At 38.3% G+C, this 26,172-nt stretch overlaps 4 protein-coding genes across 4 annotated transcripts; 1 reads left to right on the top strand and 3 right to left on the bottom strand.

Moving 5' to 3' along the window:
* Positions 1-156: 156 nt before the first annotated feature.
* LOC127812084 (ubiquitin-conjugating enzyme E2 32) lies at positions 157-4,340 on the top strand. The gene is made up of 5 exons (XM_052352401.1): positions 157-436; positions 2,465-2,596; positions 2,774-2,858; positions 3,417-3,580; positions 3,670-4,340. The coding sequence occupies exons 1-5, from the start codon at positions 320-322 to the stop codon at positions 4,090-4,092; spliced, it is 921 nt and encodes a 306-aa protein (XP_052208361.1). The 5' UTR covers positions 157-319; the 3' UTR covers positions 4,093-4,340.
* Positions 4,341-4,949: 609 nt separating this feature from the next.
* Positions 4,950-6,459, bottom strand: LOC127812152 (pectinesterase inhibitor 4-like). Its single transcript, XM_052352486.1, has one exon. The coding sequence runs from the start codon at positions 6,203-6,205 to the stop codon at positions 5,414-5,416; it is 792 nt and encodes a 263-aa protein (XP_052208446.1). The 5' UTR covers positions 6,206-6,459; the 3' UTR covers positions 4,950-5,413.
* A 156-nt stretch (positions 6,460-6,615) lies between these two features.
* Positions 6,616-8,882, bottom strand: LOC127812153 (universal stress protein PHOS34). The gene is made up of 4 exons (XM_052352487.1): positions 8,557-8,882; positions 7,895-8,004; positions 7,668-7,786; positions 6,616-6,940 (listed from the first exon to the last, which is right to left on the bottom strand). The coding sequence occupies exons 1-4, from the start codon at positions 8,732-8,734 to the stop codon at positions 6,856-6,858; spliced, it is 492 nt and encodes a 163-aa protein (XP_052208447.1). The 5' UTR covers positions 8,735-8,882; the 3' UTR covers positions 6,616-6,855.
* Positions 8,883-10,781: 1,899 nt separating this feature from the next.
* On the bottom strand, positions 10,782-22,265 carry LOC127810871 (uncharacterized). The gene is made up of 13 exons (XM_052350447.1): positions 21,921-22,265; positions 21,404-21,590; positions 20,454-20,526; positions 19,749-19,896; positions 18,929-19,038; positions 17,723-17,863; positions 17,496-17,637; positions 17,280-17,423; positions 16,760-16,920; positions 16,618-16,692; positions 15,997-16,135; positions 15,017-15,286; positions 10,782-11,180 (listed from the first exon to the last, which is right to left on the bottom strand). The coding sequence occupies exons 1-13, from the start codon at positions 22,116-22,118 to the stop codon at positions 11,022-11,024; spliced, it is 1,947 nt and encodes a 648-aa protein (XP_052206407.1). The 5' UTR covers positions 22,119-22,265; the 3' UTR covers positions 10,782-11,021.
* Positions 22,266-26,172: the final 3,907 nt, after the last annotated feature.

The following is a 26,172-nucleotide window of genomic DNA, read 5'->3' as shown; positions in this document are numbered from 1 at the left end:
AATTAAATGGCAGGGAACGTCCCACGAAGCTTCTCTCAAGAGAGAGCGGCAATGTGATCAACCAACAGGATACCGCCGCGTGGGCAGCTCTGCGTCCAAATGACGTGTCAAGTCCACTAAGGCACCGGTCGGTCAAGTTAAAAAAATCTCATCCTCAGAACAGAAGGAGCCCTCTTTCTGCGTATACATTCGGAGAACAAATCCGATCTGAAGTTGTGTATGTATATACATATACGTAAAGGTGATTTAGCTTCTGTGCTGCGAGAGAGAGGGGGGGGGGGGGAGGTGATCTGGTGCGGTTGGATCCGGGGCAGCGAAGATGGAGTCGTCGGAAAACAAGTACAATGTGAAGAACCCGGCGGTGAAGCGGATTCTACAGGAGGTGAAGGAGATGCAATCCAATCCCTCCGATGATTTCATGAGTCTCCCTCTCGAGGTTCTTCTTCTTCTTCTTCTTCTTCTTCTTTTGTTTTCTTGGCGTTTTGTTTCTTTCTCGATTCTGTTAACCCAGGTTTTGAAGGATTTGATCGAGGATATATTGCTGTCCTCGTTCAAATTCACGGATGTTTTTTCTTTTTTTTCTGTGCCTTTTATGGATCGATCCGGAAGGGTATCTATTGGATAATTATTAGGATTTGGAGGATTTTGCTGTTGGATTCTTAACTTCGTGCGTTTTGTTTGTCTTGTGTCTAGATCGCTGCTTTTTCTTCATTTATTTGGTCGATTAATTTTAATTATGCTGGATTTTTCTATAGGAGCAATAATTGTATTACTCTTTGTTTGAATCGTTAAATTCTGATGATTTCTGTCAATTTAGGCCTTTATATGTATATATATATATATATGTATGTATGTATGTATAAATCTCCGGACGTCTGCAGCTGCAATCTCTGGTGCGAATCTTTTATATGATTAAGACTTGTGAGAATTTGATGGCTTAATATGTGGATATTAGTTTGGGGATACCTAGAATTCTTCAATTTTTCTACTTGTTAGTTACAGGGTGTTTCGGGAGGAGAAATGGGTGGAAGGACTTCTCCCTGATTGGGAGAGACAACAACGGGATGGAATAGATGCAAACTCGTTCGCTCTTTCTACTTTTGGCGTATCAGACATTAATCTGAATTATTTTATGAAAATTGAAATTTACCTTTACTTAGCAAAACCATATATATTTATTCATTTCTTGTCTAGCTTCTGAATCACCTTTTAGCATTCTTCTTCTCTTTTTTGATGCTAGCATCCCTTCATCTCATCAATTCAAAAGATTTGTTGGCATTTTTAATTTATTAGAAAACTTGTCTTCGATTTGTATGCTTATTGATTGAAATAGAATAAAAGCTAAGCTAATCTCATTTAATGTACATATGTCAAGAGGGTATAATTGCTATTTGTCATTTTATATTTCTCGTTCATCCATTAACACTACTCTTGCGAAGAAAAAAGTATTTTTCCATTACTTTTGAACCCCCCCCCCCCCCAATTCTACACTCCATTCTAATCTTTTTGTTCAATTTTCCATTGCCCTCTCCTGAACAATAGCTTAGGTGCTTGGATAAGTTCTCCACCCTCCACAACAACCCCCCCCCCCCCCCCCAAAAAAAAAAAATTTGTGTCCTGATCTAAGTTCGATTCTATGATTCAAGTTCTAAATTTTTAAGGTTCTAGAGGAATGAATTTCTTGAAAGTTATTAGTTGATCTTATCCCTATTGTTTAAGGCACATACAGATTCTCTGCATTAGCATGTTACAACCATATGTATCTACATGGAATTAAAAGTATAGCGTACAACAAACATGCATATGCCCATATGTTTGCATGGTGCTGTGCACTATTTGTAATTTGCAGTGCTATGGGTTTCTTGTCTGTGCCTCTGCAAAGGCACTTTTACAAAACTGTTTTCCTGTGTTATTGGTTGAACTGTCTGACAGTCTTTTTGAAGCATATGTGGTTATGTCACAAATTAGGGAAGTGGCTGATAAGCAAATATGTTGCTGTAATGCACATGGCCACCCTCATCTGGAGTACTTGTGCAAGTATGTTATCAAACTATTTCTTTTGGGGAAAAAGAAAGAAAGATTACATGTTAGAGCACAAAGCTTTAGACTTTGGTTTTGGCACATTGATCGGTGTGATTTTTGTGATTAGCATGATTGCTGGACATTAAGTTCCCAGGATTGGCATGAAAGTAATCCTTGAATCCATTTCGAAAGGCTTAATTTCAATGCGTAGCAAGCAACATGAGGCCTTGAATTGGTGGTCTGATCTTTGAATGATCTAATGGTCAGAAGTGAATTCATTCTACAATCAATGTCTCAAAGCACTGATTATTTCTGTTATTTTGGCATGTTTCCAGATTTTATAATTTCCCATATTTGCAGTTCATACTTCTGTCATACTTGACAATTTATCCAGTTCTCTGTTTATGGTGTCCATAGTATTAAAGGTATAAAATGTGTTCAGGAGAATATATTTGAATGGCAATTTGCAATCAGCGGCCCCCGTGATACTGAGTTTGAGGGGGGCATTTACCATGGACGAATCCAACTGCCTGCAGAGTATCCATTTAAACCGCCCTCTTTTATGCTGTTGACGGTAATATTCCCTATTTTAAGAAAATCTTACTGGACAAACTTTTAAAGTATTGAGGTCATGTTATCATCATTATTGTTATTTTAGCCACACACATTATCCTCCCTTTTGACAATCTTCACAAGAAATGCATCTTTTCTTTTGATGATATGCTAACATTGCTTTCGGCCCTTGTTTCAGCCTAATGGTCGCTTTGAGACACAAACTAAGATATGCCTAAGCATATCAAATCATCATCCTGAGCATTGGCAGCCATCATGGAGTGGTAAACTCATTTATCTTGACACGTTTTTGGATTGTAGTTTGTGAAGTGATTATGTACCCACAAGCCATGTCAATGCATTTCAGTTATTCCCAAATCCCTGAGCATATCAAATCATCACCCATGAGCATTGGCAGGCATCAAGTTTTAATTTTGCAAATTTGCTCTTGTTATTTTTTTGGGTGTATTGAATCCTTGTTTTTACCCAAAATTATCTATGAAATTCAGTCAGGTGAAGTACCTGGAAGTTTGATTCAAAGCAAAACCTGAATAGTTAGTCGTTCAGTTGTATGGCTGCATGCAACTTTATAAGTGCTATGCATGATATGGCTCTTGTGTCATATGCCATTTATCTCTTCATGCATGAGAATTCTCTTGGAATATTTGAAGCAGTGAATAATGTTTAGGAATTTCAAGTATGCTGGAAAATGATGAATTAGGATGCCTAAAGATTCTCAAGATCATTATTCAATGGAATGATAGTGAAGATATCAATTAAGCTGGCATGCTTCTTGTGTTAAATAAGTTTTATTCAATGTGGGTGCATATCGCTCTTTGCAGTTCGGACTGCTTTAGTGGCTCTAATTGCATTCATGCCCACCAATCCTAATGGTGCATTGGGCTCATTAGACTACAAGAAAGAAGAAAGGCATGCTCTTGCAATCAAATCTCGTGAAGCTGCCCCAAAATTTGGCACTCCGGAACGGCAAAAGCTGATTGATGAGGTTTGCAATGACCTGCAATCTCCACCAGTTCTATGTTTCTCGTGTAAGATTTCATACTAACAATTTTTTTTTTTTTTTTTGGGTCACAGATACACGAGTATATGCTAAGCAAGGCACCTCCTGTTCCTCAGCTCAACCCTTCACAGGCTTCCAAAGAAAATGCTACCAACAAAGAGGACGATGCAAACCAGAACCCCCAAGATGCAGGTGCAGTCGCTGCTGGGGAAGCCATTGCAAGTTTGGATGTGGGTGATAGGATTGTCGAAGAAGTGGATGAAGCGCCGGGGCAATTGAATCCCATACCCGAGGGCTCGGTGGCACCTGTGCGGATTCAGGCTGAATCCTCGAGCGTGCAGCTCCTGCGGAGGTCAGGACCGAGAGCACCTAGGCCAAACGATGAGCGCCTGTTCACATGGGCTGCGGTTGGGCTTACAATTGCCATTGTTGTACTTTTGTTGAAGAAGTTCATTAAGGCTAGCGGGTATGGTGCTGTTTTCATGGACGGATCGTAGGCATGAGGATGGAGATTGATACCCAGCTTCGATGTCCTACGTAAATTTGAGACATTATGTTGAATTCTCTACCCAACAGGTCTTAATTTGTATTATATATAATACTCGTCTAGTTAATACCTCAACTGCCAAGAATATAAATATGCAACATGCTCGCATATTTGTTAGATTTGTATGAATTTTGTTACAAGGACGAGACCAGAATGGCCTAATCAATTCCACAAAGTGTTCTGAGTTGAAAACGGAAACGTGCTTCGGTAGTGTACATTAAAAGATCAGTCTCTTGATAGATAGATTCCCTGTGGAATGACCCGTTGGCCGTTGCAGCAGTTTAAATGTTCTCAAATTTGTAAGTCTACCTACCAACGTTCAAACTTGTATATTGGGTTGCATTTAGATGGTAGATGGTATCCTTTTAAATTTATTATTATTTGAAGTATTTGAATTTGAGTCTAAATTTATCCTATATTTAAATTTAAAAACAAAAAAGTTTAAAATGTGAGTATTTCAAATGATGCTTAAAAAAATGCAAACTAGCTTAAAAGGAAACACATTAATTGCTATGCAGGATAGATTTTTTAACCCAAAATGATATGATCCTTCATAAGAAAATGTCAATTGTCACATCATTTTGGTGACATTTTGTGCAAAATTTCCTTGTCAACATCCTTCCAACTCCTAGAAAATGCAAAATGGGCACAAGTTGGCAAAAAGAACAGAAAAAAAGAAATTTTGGGCACATCTCAAAATGAATGATGAATTGGGATAGCCTCACGAGTTGGGCATGAATGAGACGTCTATCATGCTATCATAAAAGTTGAAGTTAAAAAGAGTTCTCAATGCGCGATGCCACCCACTTTGCAAGGCTCAGCGAGGGCCTCGCCTCCCGCCTCCCTCTTCCACGTTATCAACAACAGAAATCACAAGTTCAATATCACTCTTAAGGTGCAGCCAAAACCCAAAACAAAAGGAGGCGAAATGAACCAGAAAACAAAAGGCATCACCATGTTCAATCAAATATTTGAGAATTGAAGGCCTAAAGCATTTGTATTGATGTTCGTTCATCCCAGAGAGAAACTGGAATTAAAAGCACGAATAGTCCCGGCCAGTCTTCCTCCTTTCTACTGCTGCTGAAGACCCCCACCCCCTCCCCCCCATTTACATCTCTATTACATATATATATATATATCTCATACAGAGAGATGAATTAAAAATGAACATAAATATAAAAAGGCAATACATATTTTTTCACAACCAACATAAAGAGATCATAGACTAGGCGTAGGTGCCTCATCAATACATACATATATATATATGACCATTATTTCATCAAAGCAGCAATGGCAAGGCAATTGCTGGTCATGTGTCTGAGCTTCTTGTTGAAGTCCACCAAAGGCGAACTCTGCCCTTCAAGCCCATCGGTGCAGTCCCCCGAATATGTAATCGCTGCACTGAGCATGGTGTTCACCGTGCCAATATCGTTGCTCTTGAGCGCGTCCATCGCCTGCTTGAGGTTGTCCATCGCGTCGCCATAGCTGCTCTTGCAATCTCCCAAGGCGGACGCCATCTTAGGAGGGGCGTTGCGCAAGAGCTTCGTGGCTGTGGCCACAGCCAGCTCCGTTTGAGCCATGACTGCCTTTATCGCGCTCCCAACCACCACATGGAGGTCCGCCTTGCCACCCTTCACGGCGGGAATAATCGCCGGGAAGCACAAATCCGGATAGTCTGTGCTGCCACAGATCCTGTCCAAGGCTGGATCATGGGGGGCCGAATGCAGAACGCTTTGGATGGTCGAAAGGCCGAGTCCCGGTCCGGAGAATAAGTCTGCTGCTGGCCCTTGTGAGGCGGAGGGTCCTCCGGGTGCGGGAGCGGGTGCTGGAGATGCCGCGGGCTGGGCGTCAGGAGAAGCGTGGTAAGGAGAGGCAGCGCCCCAGCTCGAGCTCGGGGCAGGCACAGGCTGGTAGTTTGGGGAGGCGCCATATGGAGATGGAGCAGGAGAGCCAAGATCAATGGCTACCGAATCCAGCTGCATTGAGGCATGGCCGGGCTCAGTCTGCTGCAAGAAGAAGAGGGAAAAGAAGAGAAGAATCCAATTGGAATGGGACTTCATCATTTTCTAGTTTGGTGTTTGGTGCGGAAATGGAGATGGTTTGAAGAAAATTTGATCAATAAAAAAGGGGAATGGCCCTTTGCAAACAAGGACTGTGTCTTGGCCTTGTTTCAAGGGAAGTTGATTGTGGTCTGAATTGGCTTTAAGCCGCCTTCTTCAATGGTGAATCGGCTTTGGGCATCCTGGAAGTTGTGGTTTTCCAAAACTATAGGTTTTGGAGCTCTATGGCCATTGATGGGAGAAGCTAGATCATCGCTTGGCCTATCATTGCCCCCCTTAAATCTCTCTGGTTTCTCTTGTTCCATCTTACTATTTTGGGAAAATTTGACTGGGATGAAATGTTCAAACTGTCCCAACCATTTTAGAGCCACTAGAAATAGCAATCACATCAAACTGAAATTTGTTCTTGGAAATTTGTCAAGTTCAAAAGCAAAATTTATTCCAGGACAGTCTCAAAGGGCAGCAAACTGTAAACCCCAGCATACCCATTGAACTTAGCTTACACAACAGACATTACACACACTCCAATATGTATGCATACTAAAATTCCAAGTTCATGATAAATTTACAAACAATAAGACCCCCATGTTAGAACTAGGAGCCTACATTACCAAGAAAGAGAAATGCAGTCCAGATAGGCGCTGCATTTGCAGTCATTCATGATCCGAATGCTTCACAACCGTGACAGGGCAAGAGGCATGGTTCACCACATAGTTGCTAACACTGCCCATAAAAGCCCTGCAAATTTGCAATGGAATAAGAACCTTCAAGCAAGCAGACAGCATGGAGAGTAATCATGGGTTGAATTATGAAAACCAACTAAGAGTTCAACATGCGGATGAGACTCAGCTTCCATTTAGCACCAACTCCTTGAGTTGCTCTTTTTGGCTTTTTGGTTCAAAAATTTCAGACATTAAGTAAAAAAGGGCACAAGCAGTGCATGTAGCTCCCCGCTTTGCGAGGGTGGGGCGCAAGGAGACTATTTCAGTAACTTGAACCCGTGACCTTCTGGTCACAAAAGAGCAACCCTCCCCCTGGCGCTGCTACAAAGGCCCGCTCCTAGGGCATTCAGTTGCTAGTTTTCTTTTTCTTCTTTTTCTTTTTTTGCTTAAAAAAGCAAAGGTTTTGGAACAAAAAACAAATGGCTTAAAAATGATGATTTATTAGTTTTAGAGCCCCTAAATTCACACCTGACAAAACACACCATAAAAACCATAGTGAGAAGATGTATGCCCAAGATACTGTTCAAGCTGCATTCAGAGAGCTTGTCCATGAAGAAAGTCTAAATTTAAGCTGGCGATGACACAGACCCAGAAACTCATTTAGTAAGAGAGCCAGTGCCGATTAATTATATTCTATTCTACCATGGGAAATTATTTTAATGGAAAGAGCCCCCAGGAAACAGGAAAGCAAGAAAAGAAGGCAATTTCTGATATGAACAAAAACTAAATTCAGAAGTGTTAACCTCTTGAGCTTGCCGAGCCCTCTGTTTCCTATGACGAGGCAGCTTAGAGGAATATCATCAATTGCTTCGCATAACTTCTCCCTAGCATCTCCCCAGTAGATCTTCGAAAGCACCACAACCTGTTCACACATGCAGCAAGAAACTTGGTTGAATTGGGGAGTCTAATAGAACTTTCAAACTTTCGAGGATTTCCAATGAATGAGGTAAAGGGAAAAGAAATATCTCACCCCTTTCTGCCGAGCAGCAGTGTTGAGAATGTCCAGTGTTTCGGGGTCAGGCTTCACTCCATATTTCTTCGTGATGAGAGGGTCGGAGAACTCGATCAAAGGGATAAAAGCTGTCCAAAATGTACGAAATACAAAAGAAGATAAGGATTGAATAAGAGAACACACAAAACTGTACGAGCCATACCCATAACCAAACTTACTTAGGGGGACAATGGAACACACTCAATTTTTACCATCCTGGAATCCAAACTTAAAGAAAGTCAAAACTATAATTAATCACCAGCCACCAGGTACCGACTTGGGCTATTCATTCATTCCCAAATCAATAGAAGTCCCAGAACCAACAGCATCACCAAGATCAAGTTCTCACAAATAGCATACCCACAAAATTAAACTTGTCACATTACGAGTTGACCCAGGGACAGACCCTGTCATTTCGAAGATAACCACGAGTTGATCTTAACTCCAAGTCCCCCAGCAAAGTTTCAGAGTGTATTTCTATTTCAAACCAAACCCGTATTCACAGATAGCGCATACAAAACACATGTACCAATAACCTAACTTTAATACAAAGATAAACTCATCAAGATAACAACAGATTAAAGAGATACAAATTTAACGTGGTTAGACAGATAAAAAAAAAAAAAACAAAAAAAACATACGGCTTCCGGTGGCTTCCCAAAGCTGCATCTCGCCCTCCTCGTAGTGACCTGCGGGAAGGGTGGTGACGAGGATAAGGTGATCCCCGTCTCGGATAAGGCTATCCACCGTCCACTTCAGTGCTTCTCTGCTGCATGGCGAGAAATCAACGGCCACTCCAACCCTCCTTTCTCCTTCCATCTCTCCTCTCACTTTCTCTGACTCTGAGCGTTCTAGAACTGCAATATTTTCGCCGTGTGTCTGTATTGTGGGTTGTTACAGTGGGAGAGAAGAAAAGGAAAAGGAGGGCTTCTGATGGTGCGGTGCGGTGCGGTGCGGCCACGGTGGGAGAAAAAGGCAGTGATGAGTGAGAATGGAGACAAAAGAAGTGACAGAGGAATAAGGTGGGACCCACACGGGCTTTAGCTGCTGTTGGATGTTTCACGTGAGCCGTCCGATTCTGAATCTGCCATCGTGTCACTTATCACATGGAGAGTTGGTACTTTTTAAGACTCGTTAATTAGGGACCCCTCCTTAAGCTACTACGGTAAATTCCAAGCTGACCCTCATAATTTGGGCTATTTTTGCATAGGAACAAAATTAATTTCGTTTTGGATTTTTCCATTTTAGTCAATATTTTTATTTGGCTTAAATTTATCTTTGAACTTTTTAAATATATAAATATAAAACTAGCATTTCAAGAGCAATTTAAAAAGTTCAAAGAAGAATTTGAGGGATTAAGCTGCCAAAATTAAAAAGCTTAAAGGCCAATTTCGTCCATTTCTTTCTTTTTAACATACATTCTTCATCTTTAATAATAATAATAATAATAATAATTTATTTATTTAAAAAAAACAATTCCATCTTTTAGATCAAAAATAGATTTATAGTTATAAAAATGACCCTTTTGCAATATCATCATTTGTACATCAAATCAAATTTTAATTATATGAAAAGTTCAAAGATAAAATGCTGACGAAGATGACTCATCTGTCGTAGCATGTCACAGGCATTAATTTTCAAATCAATATCCCAAATTGGATATAGTTTTTTGTTGGAGCAGGCATGGGGCCTCCACCCTCAATTATTTCTCAATATTTGCTAATTTTGCTTTAGAGATGGCCACATGATTCCTTGTCGCGGGGATGATATTTTTATGCAATGAAAACGGCCACCTAATTTGTGCGTCTCGGGCGTTGACAACTGTGTCTATGAGATATGTGATGTGTATCCACCACCACCCACACAAAAATGCTAGTTAAAAGGTAATACTTCCATTTTCAAGGCTTCCAAACCATATATTAAATATCTTAGTAAATAAAAATTAAATCTTAACAAACTCACCCCTGGTATCATATCATATCATATAAAAAAAAATCTTTTTATTTTAATCTGATTTACGTCAATCTCAAATATATTTTTAACTCGTACCCACTAAATACTAATCCTAATTTAGTTCTGATATGATTTTATAACATCACAGATACTCAGGTTTATATGATTATTAATTAATATTGTCAAAACATGCCCCTATTGACTATTGGCATGTCATCATAAGTCATGAAATGGAAAATAATTAACCTCTACAAGTGGCTGTTATTATTATTGCATTATTACTTGAGTTTCAACCCCTGTTGCTTTGCTTTTCTCACAACGGCGAGAATATTTTGGTCCAAAATTGACTTGGATATTGATATTTCTATATTGTTTTTTTTTTTTTTTTTTTTTGGGTGTCTGAAACCTGTTTTTGGGTCATTATTTATTATTTTAAATAAAATATTATTTAAATATTTTGAATAATATTTAATATATTATATTATATATAATATCAATATTAATATAAATATATACAATACATTATGTCATGAAAAGTGTGTAGCATTTCCGTTGCTTAAAAATAAAATAAATAAATAAATAAAACCACCATGGGGATGGGGTCCTCACCACTCTCGTAGAAGACAATGACGAGCTGAACGAGCATATTGAGCGGCTGAGACCCGGCAAGCATTGATATTGATTATTCCACCCACCCTCAATTATTTGACTACTCCAAGAATATTATAATTTTTAGTTGGTAAGAAGAGGTGCATGAGCATACGTATTACTCGTACGTATCAAGTTGTAATCTATTATTATAAACGGAAAGCAAGTTTCTACGTTTGAATCAAAGTTAAATTAAGTTCTCGAGTATTTTTATAGAGTTTTTCTTTTCTTTTTATTATAATTAATTTCAGTTATATACAGAGTGGAGACGGAATACAGAAAATAATATTAATGCTAGATTAGATTGTCAACAACTATATATTTCTGCCAAAGGGATCAACACCTATATATAAAGCAATTGTACACAAGATCATGACCGTTGAAGATGAAGAAGCAATAAATAGGGTGCTGCTCAAAATGGAGGAGGAAGGTGTGATATCAGCACCATGGAGAAACATCCCGAGGGTGAAGGTGAAGGTGAAGGTGAAGTGAAGGGGCGGTGGTACTATTCGCACTTGAGTGCACAAGTGATTTCCCACTGAGCTTCACCATGTTCTTCGGCCAGGCTGTTGCTGCTCTGTCCATAACCTTCCCTCCCGCTGTTCACTAATGCAACTGTGAACCTTTCATTCTCAAGTGAAGATGGATACATGATTTGCTCTTCCTGACAAATATATCATAATAAGAATTTGTTAGCCAACTACATCACATTTTTAAGAAGCTCATCTTCATTACTAATTATAACCCACTTAACCAACCATTGCGTTTCTCAATATTTATTATAATACATTTTGCTCTACGATGGGTTCATCTCACCCCCAAGTCAATCTTTAGCCTCCTTGGTACCCCGCCATTATTTTCCACTTAATCAGCAAGTTCTTTCGCGTTGTCATGTTTACTAGTCGCAAAGCTAGTAAAGAGGCCAAGAAACTTTAATAATCCGAGGCAGCAGCATCTGAAATTTATCATGCAATCTATCACCTCGGTAGCTAATCTCAGTTTTGAGGTTTCGAAATAAAAAAGGACAAATTTATTGATGGCCATGGAGATGAGATGGGTTTGCGTATTAATTATCCTAATCTTCCGTAAGTGTTGCAAATGTCTTCAATCTTCATCGCCTTGTTGTTTATTTATGCAGCCTAGAAAACCACACCCCACACACCCCAAGAAAAATGTAGAAGCAGCAGACCTAGACAAGTAGATTTGTAGAAAGAAAAAAAAAAAGAAATAGATGGGGATAAGAACAGAACGGTAAGGAGATGTAAAGAAGCTCAGAGAATATAGCGAAGACAAACTAGAAAATATAGAACGTAGAGAGAGAGAGAGAGAGAGAGAGAGAAGAGAATCAACAGTAGGAGTAGATTAGCAATTTAGCAAGTACAGAAGGAAGCACAGAGAACGTCGGTGGTGAGGAAGAAAATAAGACTGGGCGGCGGGCCAAAATAAAGTATTTTGTGCCTCTTCAGCACCACATCAGCACATCACATGTCTGAGAAAAATATTAAACTTTTTTATATATTAAATTCCTACGCTTACAAACTTGATAAAACTTATAAAATAACTAAAACTCACTAAAAAGTACCTAGCAAAAAACAAAAATCACTAAAAGCAGTAACACCTAATACCAATTTATGTTCTAGTAATTTATTATTTTATTATATTATTTAAGTAAACATTTCATTATGTTGTTACCAATATATTAACATACTTTTGAATTTCCAAAATGCTCTTCTTTTTGATTGCACACAAAATTTTGTTATATCTTCATTTCTTTTGTATTAGATTTACGAACTTTGAATAATTTAAAAGAAAAATTCTGTAAAGGATTGGATATGAACGTTTGAAACTTTGAATTATTTAAAACTTTCAATCTCAAAAATCAAACTAAACCTCTATCATATATCGTTAAAATTATAATTGTACTTATTTTGTTGATAAATTATATATCCAAATAAGTAAAAATTCAAAATTTTTCATTAGATGGGCAGATAATTAATTAATTTTACAAAATGCATGTAAAGTTATATTAATTTAATTTGATAAAATTATTTATAGATGAATTAAAATTTGTAGTGCATCACACAGGTTCAACCTCTAGTAATACATTAATAATTCTACTATAACTAAACATATCAAGCTAAAATCAAAAGGTTCTAATTAGAGATGGCAAACGGGCCGGGCCAAATCGGCCCGCTTAAAAACGGGCCAACAGATTGCTGGCCCTACACGACCCGACGGGCCAAACGGGGCGAGGGCGAGAGCCAGGGGCGAGGGCGAGGGCGAGGGCGAGGGCGAGGACGAGACAGAGGGCAAGCAAGGGCAACGATGAGCGAGGGCGAGGGCGAGACAGAGGGCGAGAGTGAGGGCGAGGGCGAGAAGAGGGTGAGGGCGAGAGCAAGACGAGGGTAAGACAGAGGGCGAAGGCGAGGCAGAGGGTGAGGGCGAGAGGCAAGGCTGATGAGGGGGGTTTGTGGCCGATTAGCAGGCCAAGTGGGCCGGGCCAAATCGACCCAACCTTAAATGGGCCAACAAAATGCTAACCCTAGCCTGGTCCCGGGCCGGGCCCATTTTGTCATCTTTAGTCCTAATCATACAAAAATCAAGGAATTTATTAATCCCAATCATCTTGCAATTAATGAATTTGCATATAACCTTGCACCACTGACATTCTTCCCGAGTTTAGTCTGACAGGAATAATGACAAGATTTTATTTATCTGATTTTGATTTGGTTATCACTTATCACAATTGTTTAGATGATATAGTTATAATAGTTATTATTAGATAATGAAGTCACATTTGATTTAGGCATTAGAATAATATTTTAAATAGATTTTAGATTCTTATGTTTTGAAAAGATTCGCATGTTCTTTTTATTGTTTTGGAACCGTTTTGAATTTTTAGTTTATCAAAATAATAAAAATGTGTTTATTTTTATATTTTTAAAAATAAAAAAAATTATAAAAAAATTCAAAAACAAAAGGTCATTTTGATTATTTTCACTACAAACACATTCAAAATTTTCAAAACGCAAAAAATACTACAAACTTAAAAAACGCGTTTTCAACAATCTCAAAACACAAAACTAAAAATGAATTCAAAATTCAAAACTAACACATAAAATGTTTATCTTATTATAATTAAATGTTGCTTACTAAAATACTATTTGTTAACCAATGTATAAACAAAAAAAAGTGAATTGTGAAAAATATTTCAAATAAAAATATTTTCTATTGTATTTATTAAATTTATCGCGACTTTTGGTAAAAATATCACATAACTTTTTATTTTGAACTTTTCAAATAAATTTATCTATTTCTCCAAATAAATTTATTTCAAACCTTATAGATAAAGAAAAAATTATGTCTTCAATACAATCCAAAAAATTTAACAATTTAATAAAAATTTGAAAATGCTTTCTCAATTTTATCTTAATTATTTTATATTTTAATTCAAAAAATATTTCAACTTATTTTGATACAATTTTACCTTACTTATGTTAACAAATGCTATCTAACAAGGTATAAGATATTCTATAAAATCTCCATTTCATTATTAATCTTGCTAAACCAACCAAGCCTGGGAAACGACCACCAATACCAATCCCAAACACCGTCGATAAGATAATTTAGAATTAAATTGTACGAAAACATAAAACAAATATAATACGAAATAAAAATAAAAAATATTATTTTTAAAAAAATAACAAACAAAAATATAAGAGTCTTTTTTTGTAAATATAATTTTTAATATAAAAAATAATTATTCAATATAAAAATAAACATAAATTTCTTAATATATTCAAACAAATTTTAAAAACAAATTAAAAATTTTGAGTTAAAAATGAAAAATGTAATCCATAAAAATGCATTTTAAAATCTAAAACTCATTTTCAATATTTTATAAATATTACAAAATAGCCACAAAAAATTTCAAAAATTACAAAAATAGCCTAAAAACATTTCTTGACATTTCAAAAACTCCAAAACGATGCTTCCAAGAAATTTTTGTGCATTATAGATTTGGAGTCCATTGCCAAGGTAGAGCTTTTGCCAAAACCTTTCTCACAACTTTGGCAACACTTTGAGGTCAAGCTAGAGTTATTAGATCAAGTCTATAAGATTCGGAGATAAATTTTTCTCGCAACAAGATAATGATGAGGGTAATAATACAAATTATTTTTTCTTGTTTTGGTTGGATTTACGATAGCTATTTAGATGATAGAATCATCATAATTATTTGAAGATGGATTTATATTCAACTTAGGGATTAGAATTACATTATGATGACTAGATTTTAGATTATTATGTTATAGGGAGGTTTATCATTTCATCTTTAGACATTATGAAATTCAAGGTTTGATTATTGAATGCAATAATGATTCCCCCATCTGGTTATTATCTCTCCTCACTTGGCTTTGCTGCTGCTTCTACTTCTATTTTCCTCTGCATTAGAATAACGGGAAGTAGAATAATAATTCAAAGTTTTAGTTGAGGCATTACCTCAGGCAGTTCGGAGAATTCATCAGGAGATATTTGGAACAGCTCTGTGGCAGTCTGACCAGTACACCATGCAAAAACTTTGGCATTCTCATCAGCAAGGGTTATTTTCAAGTGGAATGTGCGCATTAATTCACCATCACAACTTTGGTGACAAAAATTGCATTCGACAGCCCCACAGGATGATTGGCTAACAAAATGACCGCAAAGAGAATGTGCGAATCTTGTATTTACATGACAATGTTCAATTTGATCCAGCCAAACCCGACATTTCTGGAATTTACAAAAAAGAAAAGCGCTGGATCAGGGAACTGGTTAAAAAGGTTTTTAAGCGAAGAAAAAAAAAATGATCAACTTAAAATTTCCCACCCTGCAGAGTTACTTTTGAGTTGAGTACATTATCTAGAAATATACATAAAAGAAGGCCTCGTTTCTCTTCAATTCTCTCTCCTAGAAAACAATACCAAACAGGACTGTGTCTTCGTTCAATTTTCCAGGTCTCCTTCAGCAGTGTAATGAGCAGGACCAAGCAAGATAAGGTAGAGGAATGATAAGACCATTCCTTTGTGCCAATAAAAAAGGTTGAAAGTTAAAATTTTATATTTATTTTTATCAACACTTAATTGACTCAGTCTACCCCTTCACTAGGTAGATTGAGTCTTAAGAATTTCTCGTTGAAGAGGATAATTTCTAAATGAGTTGTGGGAAAATTTTCATCAGTCGGGGAGGATAACTTCGTTACAGATGGACAGGGAGAAATACCTTTAGTGCACCACATCTAGGTTGCAGTTTCATGAGTGTACGAATAAATTGTAATATAAGGCCATAACTACATAAGTTAACTTCATGACTGAAGACAGAATAAAAACAGAATATTTTGACTTTATGTGAGATTGAAGTAGTAGTAGCAAGAGAAGGGAATAAAAGAAATAGCGTTGATAAAAATATAATAATGATGAATTAAAACAACAAAAATAACTTACATGAGTACAGCTACTCTGGCTAGATAGATCAGAAAGGCATGATAATTTGTGGAGACAAGATGAGCTCAGCAATGCTGGCAAACAGCTAAGGTTAATGAATGAAGCTCCAGCATCATTCTCAAACCACAAGACTTCAAGGCTGTCAAGCACAACAGAACAGCTTATTGAGATAACCCAACGGACACAAAAATTAAAAAGCATGTTTCAAGCTTAACAATTGCAAATTGGACAACTTAATGAATCATGGTTAATGGTATGAAATAGCTTTGAATGGAAAACTTGATTAACTAATGACATGCACGAGGAAATAAGAATGAGGGGTAACATAAATGGCCCTCATTCGGATAAGAATTATTTATAAGGGATAGCTTAGTCTTTTTCTTTTTTGGGTTGGGGGGGGGGGGGTTGTTGTTGACCAAGTCTTTTCCCAGCCGACCCCCCATGAGTGCATGCAAACCACTCTGTCCACATGCACCAAATAAAACACCAACCAAGCAGATGAGTACAGTGGCCCCAAGGGATAGTTTAGGGTCAAAGAGAATAACAACATATCCTTTTTGTCATCAGTATTACATACGTGTAAATCAAATAAGACGCTGAAAAGAAAAAAAGTGCCCTAACCTTTTTTGTCTTGTCATGGAACAAGTGAAGCCAGATATATATACAGTGTGACCAAGCCCTAATCGCCCCAGCGCCCTAAGAAAAATAAATTTCAGAAAACAATACTCAAGGGATAGATCATTAAGCATACGATTCTTACTACCAAGATTCATTGAAGTGTAACTTTGCCCAAATTGCTCCAGTGTTGTCCTCAATCCTCAAGGCAAAAAAAGTTTCCACAGTTCCACGTTCTCGAATGATGTCTGTAACAACACCATATAGGGTGATGCCAGTCATCTTGTCATGAAGATCGACGACAAATGTCTGCAAGACTTCAAAACTTAGGAAGGGTCAATATCAAGGGGAAAGTAAATACCGTGCAATGTGCTACAGTTCAGTAAATTTATAAGATACAGGAATGAATATAAGGATGTTTCCTTCCCAATTAAGAATGAATTTGGTGAACCTCTGGCATTTTCAGATCAAAAGAATATGAAAACTAGGAATGGGTTCAGATTATATCATGGAAATGTTTGGAGGCAAATGTCATACCAAAATCTAAAATTGTAATAAGTCTGATATAAAGACATCTAGGGCCAAAATTATCTATTTATTGGTTTAAGAAACCGTAAACCTAGACATTTTTTTTTAAAATATATTGAAGTTTTCAAGATGTAACTCACTTGAAATGGATAGCTACTGAAGTCAATGGATCCTTGAGGACCACAGGGTAAGGTAACTTGGGAAACTTTGAGCCCCTGAGTAGGATTTGATTCACTCAACAGCTTTGAACCTTGATACCGATTTTGTGTCAATGCAACAGATACCTAAAAAACACATAAGTCAGGTCCTCTTTTAAATCAAACTGATTTCTGATCTACAAGCCATTGATGACTTACTTGTTCCTCATGCTGAACGAAAGGAACCAAATACAACTGTGTGGCACTACCATATTCAAGACAAATTTCTTCCCCTGCATCAATAGCAGCGTCAACAGAACTAACTATAAAGGGTCTGTCCAGAGCAAGCATACTTCCAACACTGTCAAGGAAAAAGAAAAGTTTATGAAGTCCATACCACAAGTAAAAGAGCAAAATTAGAGAGGCAATCCATTATAGTGGCTAACCTAAAAAGATTGGAAAGAAGAACCTGATCGCCCCACAATAAGAATTTTAACCTGACACCATCATTATCAACAAGAGTGATTTGTTTCCTTTGTAGACTACCATAGTTTCCCTGAATTTCAAGCAACCCAATGCATTCAATCCTGCAGAAAATTTGGGAAGCGGAAAGGTGCTAAGAACATCAAACTAGTGATACATTTAGCAATTACTGCAATGAGAAATATTATGGGATTTAAGCACCTTGGCAAAATCACAATAAATCTATGTTATTTTTCTTTTACAGATTGATTGATTGGGCCCATTGCAGGTTCAAACCATGAACTTAACCTTTCAGCATATGGTTAAGGATATGCACATATGATCAACCCCAGTGCCACGGTGGCATTAGCCTTATGCACCAGTGGACCAGATGGTCCTTCACTGGTTTACTCTTGGTCTATTGTTTCCAATAAAGGAACATATTGAAGTCATTGCCTGTGATACATGCCAACAAGCATTGGATTTGGGTTTGAATTGTATATTAGTGTTGGATTTATCTAATTATTATGCCTAAGTACACAAGGAGGGATAGGTTAAAGTAATTTTCTTGATTTTAGACTAAAATGGTGTTTTGAAGCTAACATAAGCATGTTATGCATTGATGGAATAGGAGCATTATCAACAGTCAAAAGTTAACTAATAACCACTAATAACCTTACCCAAGCATCTAGCGTTTGACAATATAATTTTGTAACTTAGAAGTGTCCATGTGATGTGGTTCTGGTGATGACTGCAGATTTCAAACCAAGCGTAGCATGAAAATGGCCAGAATATGAGCTTAGTCAAAGATGATAGGATTATACCTGAAACAAGCTTTGAGATAGCTAAAAAGTTTGAATAATTTAATTCTAGAGGTACGAATGAAAATATATACACCCTAGCTGCTAATAATTCTCCTACAATTTAGGAGAAGATATAAACTATCTACTTCCTAGAAACTAGGAAAAATTATCTCCTAAAACTTAGGAAATAAATTTAAACTTATACAACAATATCTACAATTTAAAATACAACATTTAAACTCTGGAATTATCTATTTTAAATTGGAACCGCATCTAGATGATCTCCCGATTTTTCTTATCACTTTTCCGAGTTCTCCAACAATACCAATAGAAAATGAAAACAAAATTTAATCCTATGACAAAATAATGGAGATGGTTATATCTTACCTTGCATATAGTGAATAAGAGACATCTTGATTGACTGCATTAAGAGAAATGGAAGAGAAAGAGTCTGAACAAAATTGTGCTCCTAATAGCATTGCATCATCATCTTGATCCTGCACAATACATAAATATGACTACAACTTTGAATCAGACTCCCTTCACTTAAGATGTTACAGACACCAACAACCACTCCCAATCAATATTGAAAACCCCACAGATGGTGAATGTTAAGATAATATTCACACCAGTCAATGTTAAGAGTTTGATCACAAAATAATTAATTTTTTACCTATTTTTTTAGTATAGAAAAGATACAGCTTGCAGATTTATCTCTGTAAAGACAAGCTTAAGTCCAATAACTGAATGCCCATTTGATCACCTTCCCCACCAAGCTTGACATGTAAAATTTAGCACAGCCATATGTTTAGCTGCTATATTGGATCTTCCCTGACAAGTGGCATGGTCATGCCTCTGTTATAATGTAAGTACATCCATGCCTTACGCACCTCCCCAGCATCCCAAACCACCCCCCCCCCCCCCAAAAAAAAAAAAAAAAAGAAAATTGAATTTCAAGAACCACTGGCCACGGTTTCAACTTTCAAGTCTTCCAAAATTCAAATATGCAAGCATAGTGCAGTCAGTATATCTGCAGCAGCACAGACATTCCTCTTTTCACTCTTATTTTAAGAATCCCAATAAAGATTCCTTATATGTACAAAAGCATGGGTAATGGCCTTCTCCAAATCCTAGTCAGACTATGAATCTTGTACTCGTAGAGGTAAGAAGAACAAACCTAAAGTATGAAGAGAAGATAGGCACTTACCTCATCTAGCAATATGACGAGATATTCAGATGGCAATAATCGTGGAGAACCAGATCCTCCAGAGGCAGGTCGAAGATAGCATCCAGTAAGAAAAACCTCCCGTCCTTTCTTCAGAATCCCATTGTTAGGATCTGTCAAATTGTAAAATCTTTCATAACCAAAATGTTAGACATAAGTGCCAGTTGATGTGAAAATACATCAAGTATAACTGCCAGAGAAAAAATTATATCTGATCTATTTGCTTATTTGCACCCAGTTTCAGCTTTGAATTTCACTGTTCTTCATATCTTCTCATATACAGAGTTAATTCTATTAAACAAGAGATATGACCATATGGATAAATAACCACACACAATAGACTAAGCAATTAAAGGCCATCTAACGGTGATCCACATTCAGGACCAGTGAGCTAATAGGAAGAGTAATGAAGTGATTGATAAAGGGGCTTGAACAGTACAGAACTTCCTGCAATGTCAATAGAATTGCCAAGAGAATTCCTCATAAGCTCTAAGAAGCATGTGAACGCAATATGCATAAGGAAACAACCATAAAGCAGGAAACTTCAAATGATTCTATACAGCTGCTGTTTTAAATCATTCTATGCATTAATTTCAGAAAAAAGAAAAGGACAACCAGCTACGTTATCACGGTAGAATAATATCAAGATGAATGGCTAATTGTTTATCGGAGCATGCAACTATTTACCTGCGATGGAGATACAGATCAATGGTATTAGAGCTCCAAAAATCTCCCAAAGTAAGCATGTATATGTTTGTACCTGAAAGATATATTTTAGAACAATCACTACATGTGATGGGAGAAGGTAAATCTAGATATTGGGTTGAACACAAACTCTATCTGTTAACAGAAGAACAATTATTTACGAACTTCAGGAAACACTTTGTTTTAACCAGTTATTGCAATTAAAGCCTTCATGAAGTTGGTCAATATATGAGGAAGAAAAAAAAAGAATACGAAAGGATATGAGGAAGAAAAGAAGAACATGACCCAAAGAGAGATAATAAGAAGCGCAGAATGTAATGGATAGAAAACCTAATATCAATTATCTTACAGGAGTTACAATCTCTACATATCTCTCCTAAATATATAAATGTAAGAGGTAAAATAATCTTGCTATAAAATAAAAATATCATGAAATACCGGAAGCATGAAAATATTAGATAAACTGCACATCTCTCATATCTCTAAAACTCTTGGACAGGGAGGGGCAATGCCCCCCCCCCCCCCCCGTGGAAAAAAAAGTCTAATATATTGTAGAAACAAAGAGGTACATATATTTTAGCTTAAGAATTATATTTTGGATAAGTTTATTGTAATATGTATGCATATAGTTCTATTTATACATTAACTATTTGGCCCTTGCAACAATATCTGTGATGCTTCATCCCTTCTTTCTTCATTCTCCTCCTACGGTACTATATAATTTCACTTCTTGATCCTCATCATCATCCTTATATCTAAAGCGACAGTAGTTGGTTCCAGAGGCAATATCTAGATTTTGAAACAGTCAATAAATATTATTTGTCAAATTTTGGGTAATTGACCAACACAAAACCAAATTAGCAATATGGCAAAGTCTGGTTTAATTAAAAATTATCCCAAGATTGTCATATAAAGCTTTATTTTTATTGTACCTGGAAGAAGGAAAGCGTTAACAATAACAGTTTCAAGGACACTATTCAATGATAAGAAATTCTTCTCATAAATAGAATCAATCGTCACGGTGTTTGCAAGTTTTGCTCGCTTGTGCTTCTTTTTCAGCTGATTAATGTACTCTGGCCGCTTCCTGGAAGCACCAACTCTCTGCTGCTCATTCCAGGCCTAACCACAAAATCAACAACACCAATCACCCGTAACACAAACCACCACGAGAAAAATTATAAGCGTAATGTCACTCAGTTCCAATATCGACATTCGCTTTTCACTTTTCTTTTTCAAGAAGAATAACAACTAAATTTCGACAGAAACTTCAAACGCAATCGATCCTTTTCGCTTCTTTTCTTTTTATTTTGTCGATAATTTTACAAGCAACTTCGACTGTGACCTTTTTTCTAGAAGCAGTTTCTGGAAAAAGATTCAAGGCAAATAATTTTGTCTCGTTTCCGAAAACAGGTTTCAGAACCCCAAGCAAACAAACAAGCTGTCACGAACCTGAGAGAGATCGGAGAGGAGGATTGCAGAGGTGACTCCGCTCGAATAAGCAACGCATGTCCTGAGAATCCGATATGCAATCCAGCTCCATCCCGGCCCGTTTGACTCGTCTTCGTCAGACGATAACACTGATTTCGCGTAATCGACGAAATGCAGAAATGGATCTTCTTGATCTTCAACTTTGTGATCTACGTCCATGGCGGTTGTACCGTTAATAGATCTCGTTGTACTGATATCAAGTGTTTGAAAACCCTATTATGGGGCACTTCAAATCGACTATCGCTAATTCTAAAAGCTGGAAATGGAATGCTATTCCGAATATCAGCCCCCGAAACCCTAGCTGATCAAACGATTTGTGGCGCGGATTTTCTGAATTTAATATGCATTTAAGCGGGAAAGTTTTCCATTATATTTCAATTTCACCCCTCAGGTTTTCTAAATAGCAAATCTAGCACCCGTATTCTTGCGAACCTCTCTATTTCCCTCTACTTAATATATTATAATGCAGATAGCACTTTTTTTAAGACGTGTTTGATAGCCAATTTTTTTTATGAAAAAGGTAAATTTTTCACCTAATTTTTAACTTATACATTGTTTGACAATTATTTTTTTCTAAAAAACTCATTTTCTTTACAATAATTAGGTAAGGGCATTTTTCTTCAAATCATGGGAATCAAATTCCCTATAAGAAAGAGATGAAATTTTCTAGGCAATTGAAAACGGATGATGGGTGATGGCTGAGGGATGAGGGAGAAAGGAGATGGTGATGGCTAAGGGACGAAGGAGAAAGGTGATGGCTAGGGAAGGTTTATAAATTTTTTATATTTTATATTTTTAATAATTAATAAATATAAATATATATAAAAAAATTTATGTATAAATTATTTCCTTGGAAAACAAAAAAAAATTAATTTTGTAGTTTTATTTATTTGAGAAAATAATTTAATTAATTTAAAATACATTATTATTTTAATTTTTCTGTACAAAATTTAATGTTTTTCAATTCTTGTTGTATTAGTATTTGTATGATTTTTTATGGTAAAAATCACTTATTTAACTGGAATTTAAAGACGTTAATGAGATTTAATTAATATATAATTAAAAATATTAATGTGATAATTTAAAGGTATGGTCACTAAATTTATTGAATATAATAATTCAAAATAATGTAATTTAAATATATTCACAAAAAATATGTTTTTTAATATGAATGAGAAATAATTTTAAAATTAATTTGATATAATTTATCACCCATTTTTAAAAAATAAATTTCTTCCCTTTTCTCTTTAAGCATCTTAAATAATTAACTTTTGGTACCAACTCATTCCCAGATTTTTGTTTGTTTTTGAAATTTAATATATACGAAATTGTCGACGTTTGATTTCGGCCGACCGTGATTCGTTTTGGGCCGCGGTGAGTCAATCCAAAAAAATACCGAGAAGGAAGGAAGAAAACCCCCCCCTCCCCCAAAGTTCCAAGCGTGTACACCAGAATCTTTTACGTGGTTCGGCCAGAACGATGCCTAGTCCACGGCCGCCCTCTGATCATTCTCCCAGAGTGGCGGTATCTGATTATTCTTTTTTCTGTGTCCCTCCTCTTTGCCCCTCATGGCCCCCTTTATTTCCATTTTTCTTGAGGGACTTTTACAATCTAGATAATATATAAAAATACAGTGTTTGTATAATGGGGGACAAATAGTTCTTACCGCCTTCGCAAGACCGGGAGTGGGATCCTCATTACGAGGGGCATGGGCTGTTACAGATAAAGTGATCGGACCCTACCTCTGACTTCTCAGCAGCTTTGCCGCTCATGCGAGCTGGAGATTTTAGGCGAGCGACCTGGATGGCCCAGCGATCTGGAGGATATTTCAGGAGCTCGTTAGTCGATTGCTCCGAGCTCGTTGGGGGATTACCGGGAGCTCGCCATACGCTCGCTTTACGAGTTCCGGGTCTTTGATGGAGGCTGGACCTTCCTTGACGAGGTCGTCCGGGCCTTCTCGGCCTTGGGTGATTGGGCCGGTCTATCGGACCGAGTCTGGCCCATGCGGGGAGATGCGGGAAATACATATAACATAAGCCCCCCAGTTCGCGGTACGATCTTCGTGCTGGGAACTGACGCGTGCCAGCTGTTCTTCCATCCCTCCAACTTCTGTCCAATCACCTTAAGTCTCGTCGTTCCACGCAGCACGCTTTGTCGGCAGCGCATTTAATGCGCGCCCCCTCCCCATTTCTGCGCATGATTAAACTCGTGGGACCCACAAGCTGTTGTGCGGCCGCTGGATGCCGAGCATGTGATAAGTCGTCATTTGATCCGACGGTTGGGATGGATCAGGCCGTCAGTATAAATAGTGGGGAGTGTCCACCCGCTTCTTCTTTCACGCTATTTTGAAACTCCCTCAAACTTTTGCCTCCCTGCTTTCTTGTTTTTTTTTCTCTCTCGAGGCCTCCGTTATCGCCGTGCTTTCAGACGTCTGCCGTTCTCGTCCGGTGCTTGGTACGAGTCCTCATTCAGTCGTCAAGCGCAGCTTTTAGGTAAGTTTGTCGTGACTTTCTTCTTCTTCTTGTGAGGCCGTCCACCGTTGGTTAGCCGTCGGTGGTTCCTCTGGCTTCGTCGATCGATGTCGTTCTCATTTTTGGAGAAACGGCACGATTCGGTTTGTCGTTTGCTGGGCCTTTGGGTCCAATGACCTTAGGATTAGCTTTTCATGGAACACCGGGCTTGCGGCTGCAGCCCCTCCGCCCTAGGCGGTACCCCTTTTGCGAAGCGCTCGGCCTGGAAGACCTAGGGGACGTTTTAGGGTTTTTCTTCTAGTTTCTTGAGGTCTGGTTCGCGACTTGCGACCTGACTGTTCTCTCTTTTCCTTTGTAGATGTCCGACCAACACCGTGGAAATTCAGGTCAAAAGCGCTGCAATTATATCGTAGGAGAAAACGACACTTCGAGCTCCGAAGATTGTCTCGTTATGGAGGGCCAAAATCTTGGGGGTGCGAGCTCAGGGTGCAGGGAGGTCGCCGTCCCGACCTCTCGGGAAACCGAGCTGAAGGTTCAAGATCAGATCGCTGCTGATCTTGCGGTCTTCAAGAGATTCTCGTCCAAGGCCAAGCTTCACGAGGTGATGACTTGTGCTCAGGAGTTTCGTCTCCCCAGGACCTGCCGAGTATACATCCCTGCATCGAGCTCCCATGCAGCCTACCCGCCAGCCAATTTCGTAGCTATTAGCCCCCAACACCTCGAGTCTGGCTTTAGGTTCCCAATAGCCCCGTACCTTATCGCCCTCTTGAACGACGTCAAGCTCGCCCCCTTCCAACTAACACCGAATTCGTATGCCCAACTTACTTCTTTGGCCGTTTTATTCCTTATAAACAAACTTCCTCTCCCTTCCCCAAAACTGATAAGATTTTTATTTTCTTTCAAAAATGCCAAGGACGGGCTGTATTACCTGGCGGCCCGTCCTTCTCCGTACAAGGCCGCCCTCCCTCAGGGTAAAGCAAAGGGGAAGTCCAACGTGGGCGATTACAAGTCCAGTTGGTTCTTCGTGTCTTGCCCTTCCCTTTCTTTACTTAGGAATCGTAGCTTCGTACTGACCCCTGGTAAGAGAAGATGAGCTCTCACGAATCTTTCCTTTGTTCCGAGAGTGTTTGTTTTAACTTGCTCATGTTTTGATGCAGATTTTGGGGGGAAGAAACCGATTTTATCGGCCGAGGAGACTGATATCCTTGGCAAACTTGTGGCTGCGGAGTCGAGCTCGGAGATTCTTGAACTTTCAGACGAGCTACTTCGCGAATACGAGCTCGCCCCTCCTCTTGGCACCGAGACTGTCGAGGGAGATCATTTCAGGGACTTGGGTGCGGAGGTTCTCTCTTCCGGCTTACAGCTCGCTGAGACGAACAGTTCAAGAGGGGAAGCCGACCAAGACGATAATATGGTTGATCTCGAGCTCCTCCAACCGAAGCGCCATAGGGCGAGGTCGAGCACTACGTCTTCCATAACCCCGAGCTATAGCTCGCGGGATGGCAGGTCGGAGCAGCCGCAGCCGCAGTCACGCCCCCAGCAGCAGCAAACCCAGCAGTCGCGGGGGGGGGCAGCAGGAGCAGCGGCAAAGAACACTGCCCCGTCAGCCCCAACAATCAAAGCAAGCTCATCTGCAGTTGGGGCATCGGCCACCTGCCTCCCGAGACCATGGTTCGAGCGGAGCCCGTGGGAAGGAGGTTGCGGTGGAGGTTCGAGACGCTCCTGCTGCCAGCTCGAAACGG

Source organism: Diospyros lotus, chromosome 10 (genome assembly GCF_014633365.1).
Source record: "Diospyros lotus cultivar Yz01 chromosome 10, ASM1463336v1, whole genome shotgun sequence".
In the NCBI taxonomy this organism is placed as follows: domain Eukaryota; kingdom Viridiplantae; phylum Streptophyta; class Magnoliopsida; order Ericales; family Ebenaceae; genus Diospyros; species Diospyros lotus.
Note: the sequence above shows the minus strand (reverse complement) of the source record. Positions and strands in the feature narration are given on the sequence as shown.

What these genes read in the sequence shown, in the direction of transcription:
- LOC127812084 (XM_052352401.1), top strand. Translation starts at nt 320, where the DNA reads ATGGAGTCGTCGGAAAACAAGTACAATGTGAAGAACCCGGCGGTGAAG. An exon ending in CCTCTTTTATGCTGTTGACG is followed by an intron (nt 2,597 to 2,773) that starts GTAATATTCCCT and finishes CCCTTGTTTCAG; the next exon opens with CCTAATGGTCGCTTTGAGAC. An exon ending in GGCAAAAGCTGATTGATGAG is followed by an intron (nt 3,581 to 3,669) that starts GTTTGCAATGAC and finishes TTTGGGTCACAG; the next exon opens with ATACACGAGTATATGCTAAG.
- LOC127812152 (XM_052352486.1), bottom strand. Translation starts at nt 6,205, where the DNA reads ATGATGAAGTCCCATTCCAATTGGATTCTTCTCTTCTTTTCCCTCTTC.
- LOC127812153 (XM_052352487.1), bottom strand. Translation starts at nt 8,734, where the DNA reads ATGGAAGGAGAAAGGAGGGTTGGAGTGGCCGTTGATTTCTCGCCATGC. An exon ending in TTGGGAAGCCACCGGAAGCC is followed by an intron (nt 8,005 to 8,556) that starts GTATGTTTTTTT and finishes CATTTTGGACAG; the next exon opens with CTTTTATCCCTTTGATCGAG. An exon ending in CTGCTGCTCGGCAGAAAGGG is followed by an intron (nt 7,787 to 7,894) that starts GTGAGATATTTC and finishes ATGTGTGAACAG; the next exon opens with GTTGTGGTGCTTTCGAAGAT.
- LOC127810871 (XM_052350447.1), bottom strand. Translation starts at nt 22,118, where the DNA reads ATGGACGTAGATCACAAAGTTGAAGATCAAGAAGATCCATTTCTGCAT. An exon ending in TCGTCATATTGCTAGATGAG is followed by an intron (nt 19,039 to 19,748) that starts GTAAGTGCCTAT and finishes TGTATTGTGCAG; the next exon opens with GATCAAGATGATGATGCAAT. An exon ending in TCTTATTCACTATATGCAAG is followed by an intron (nt 17,864 to 18,928) that starts GTAAGATATAAC and finishes AATTTTCTGCAG; the next exon opens with GATTGAATGCATTGGGTTGC.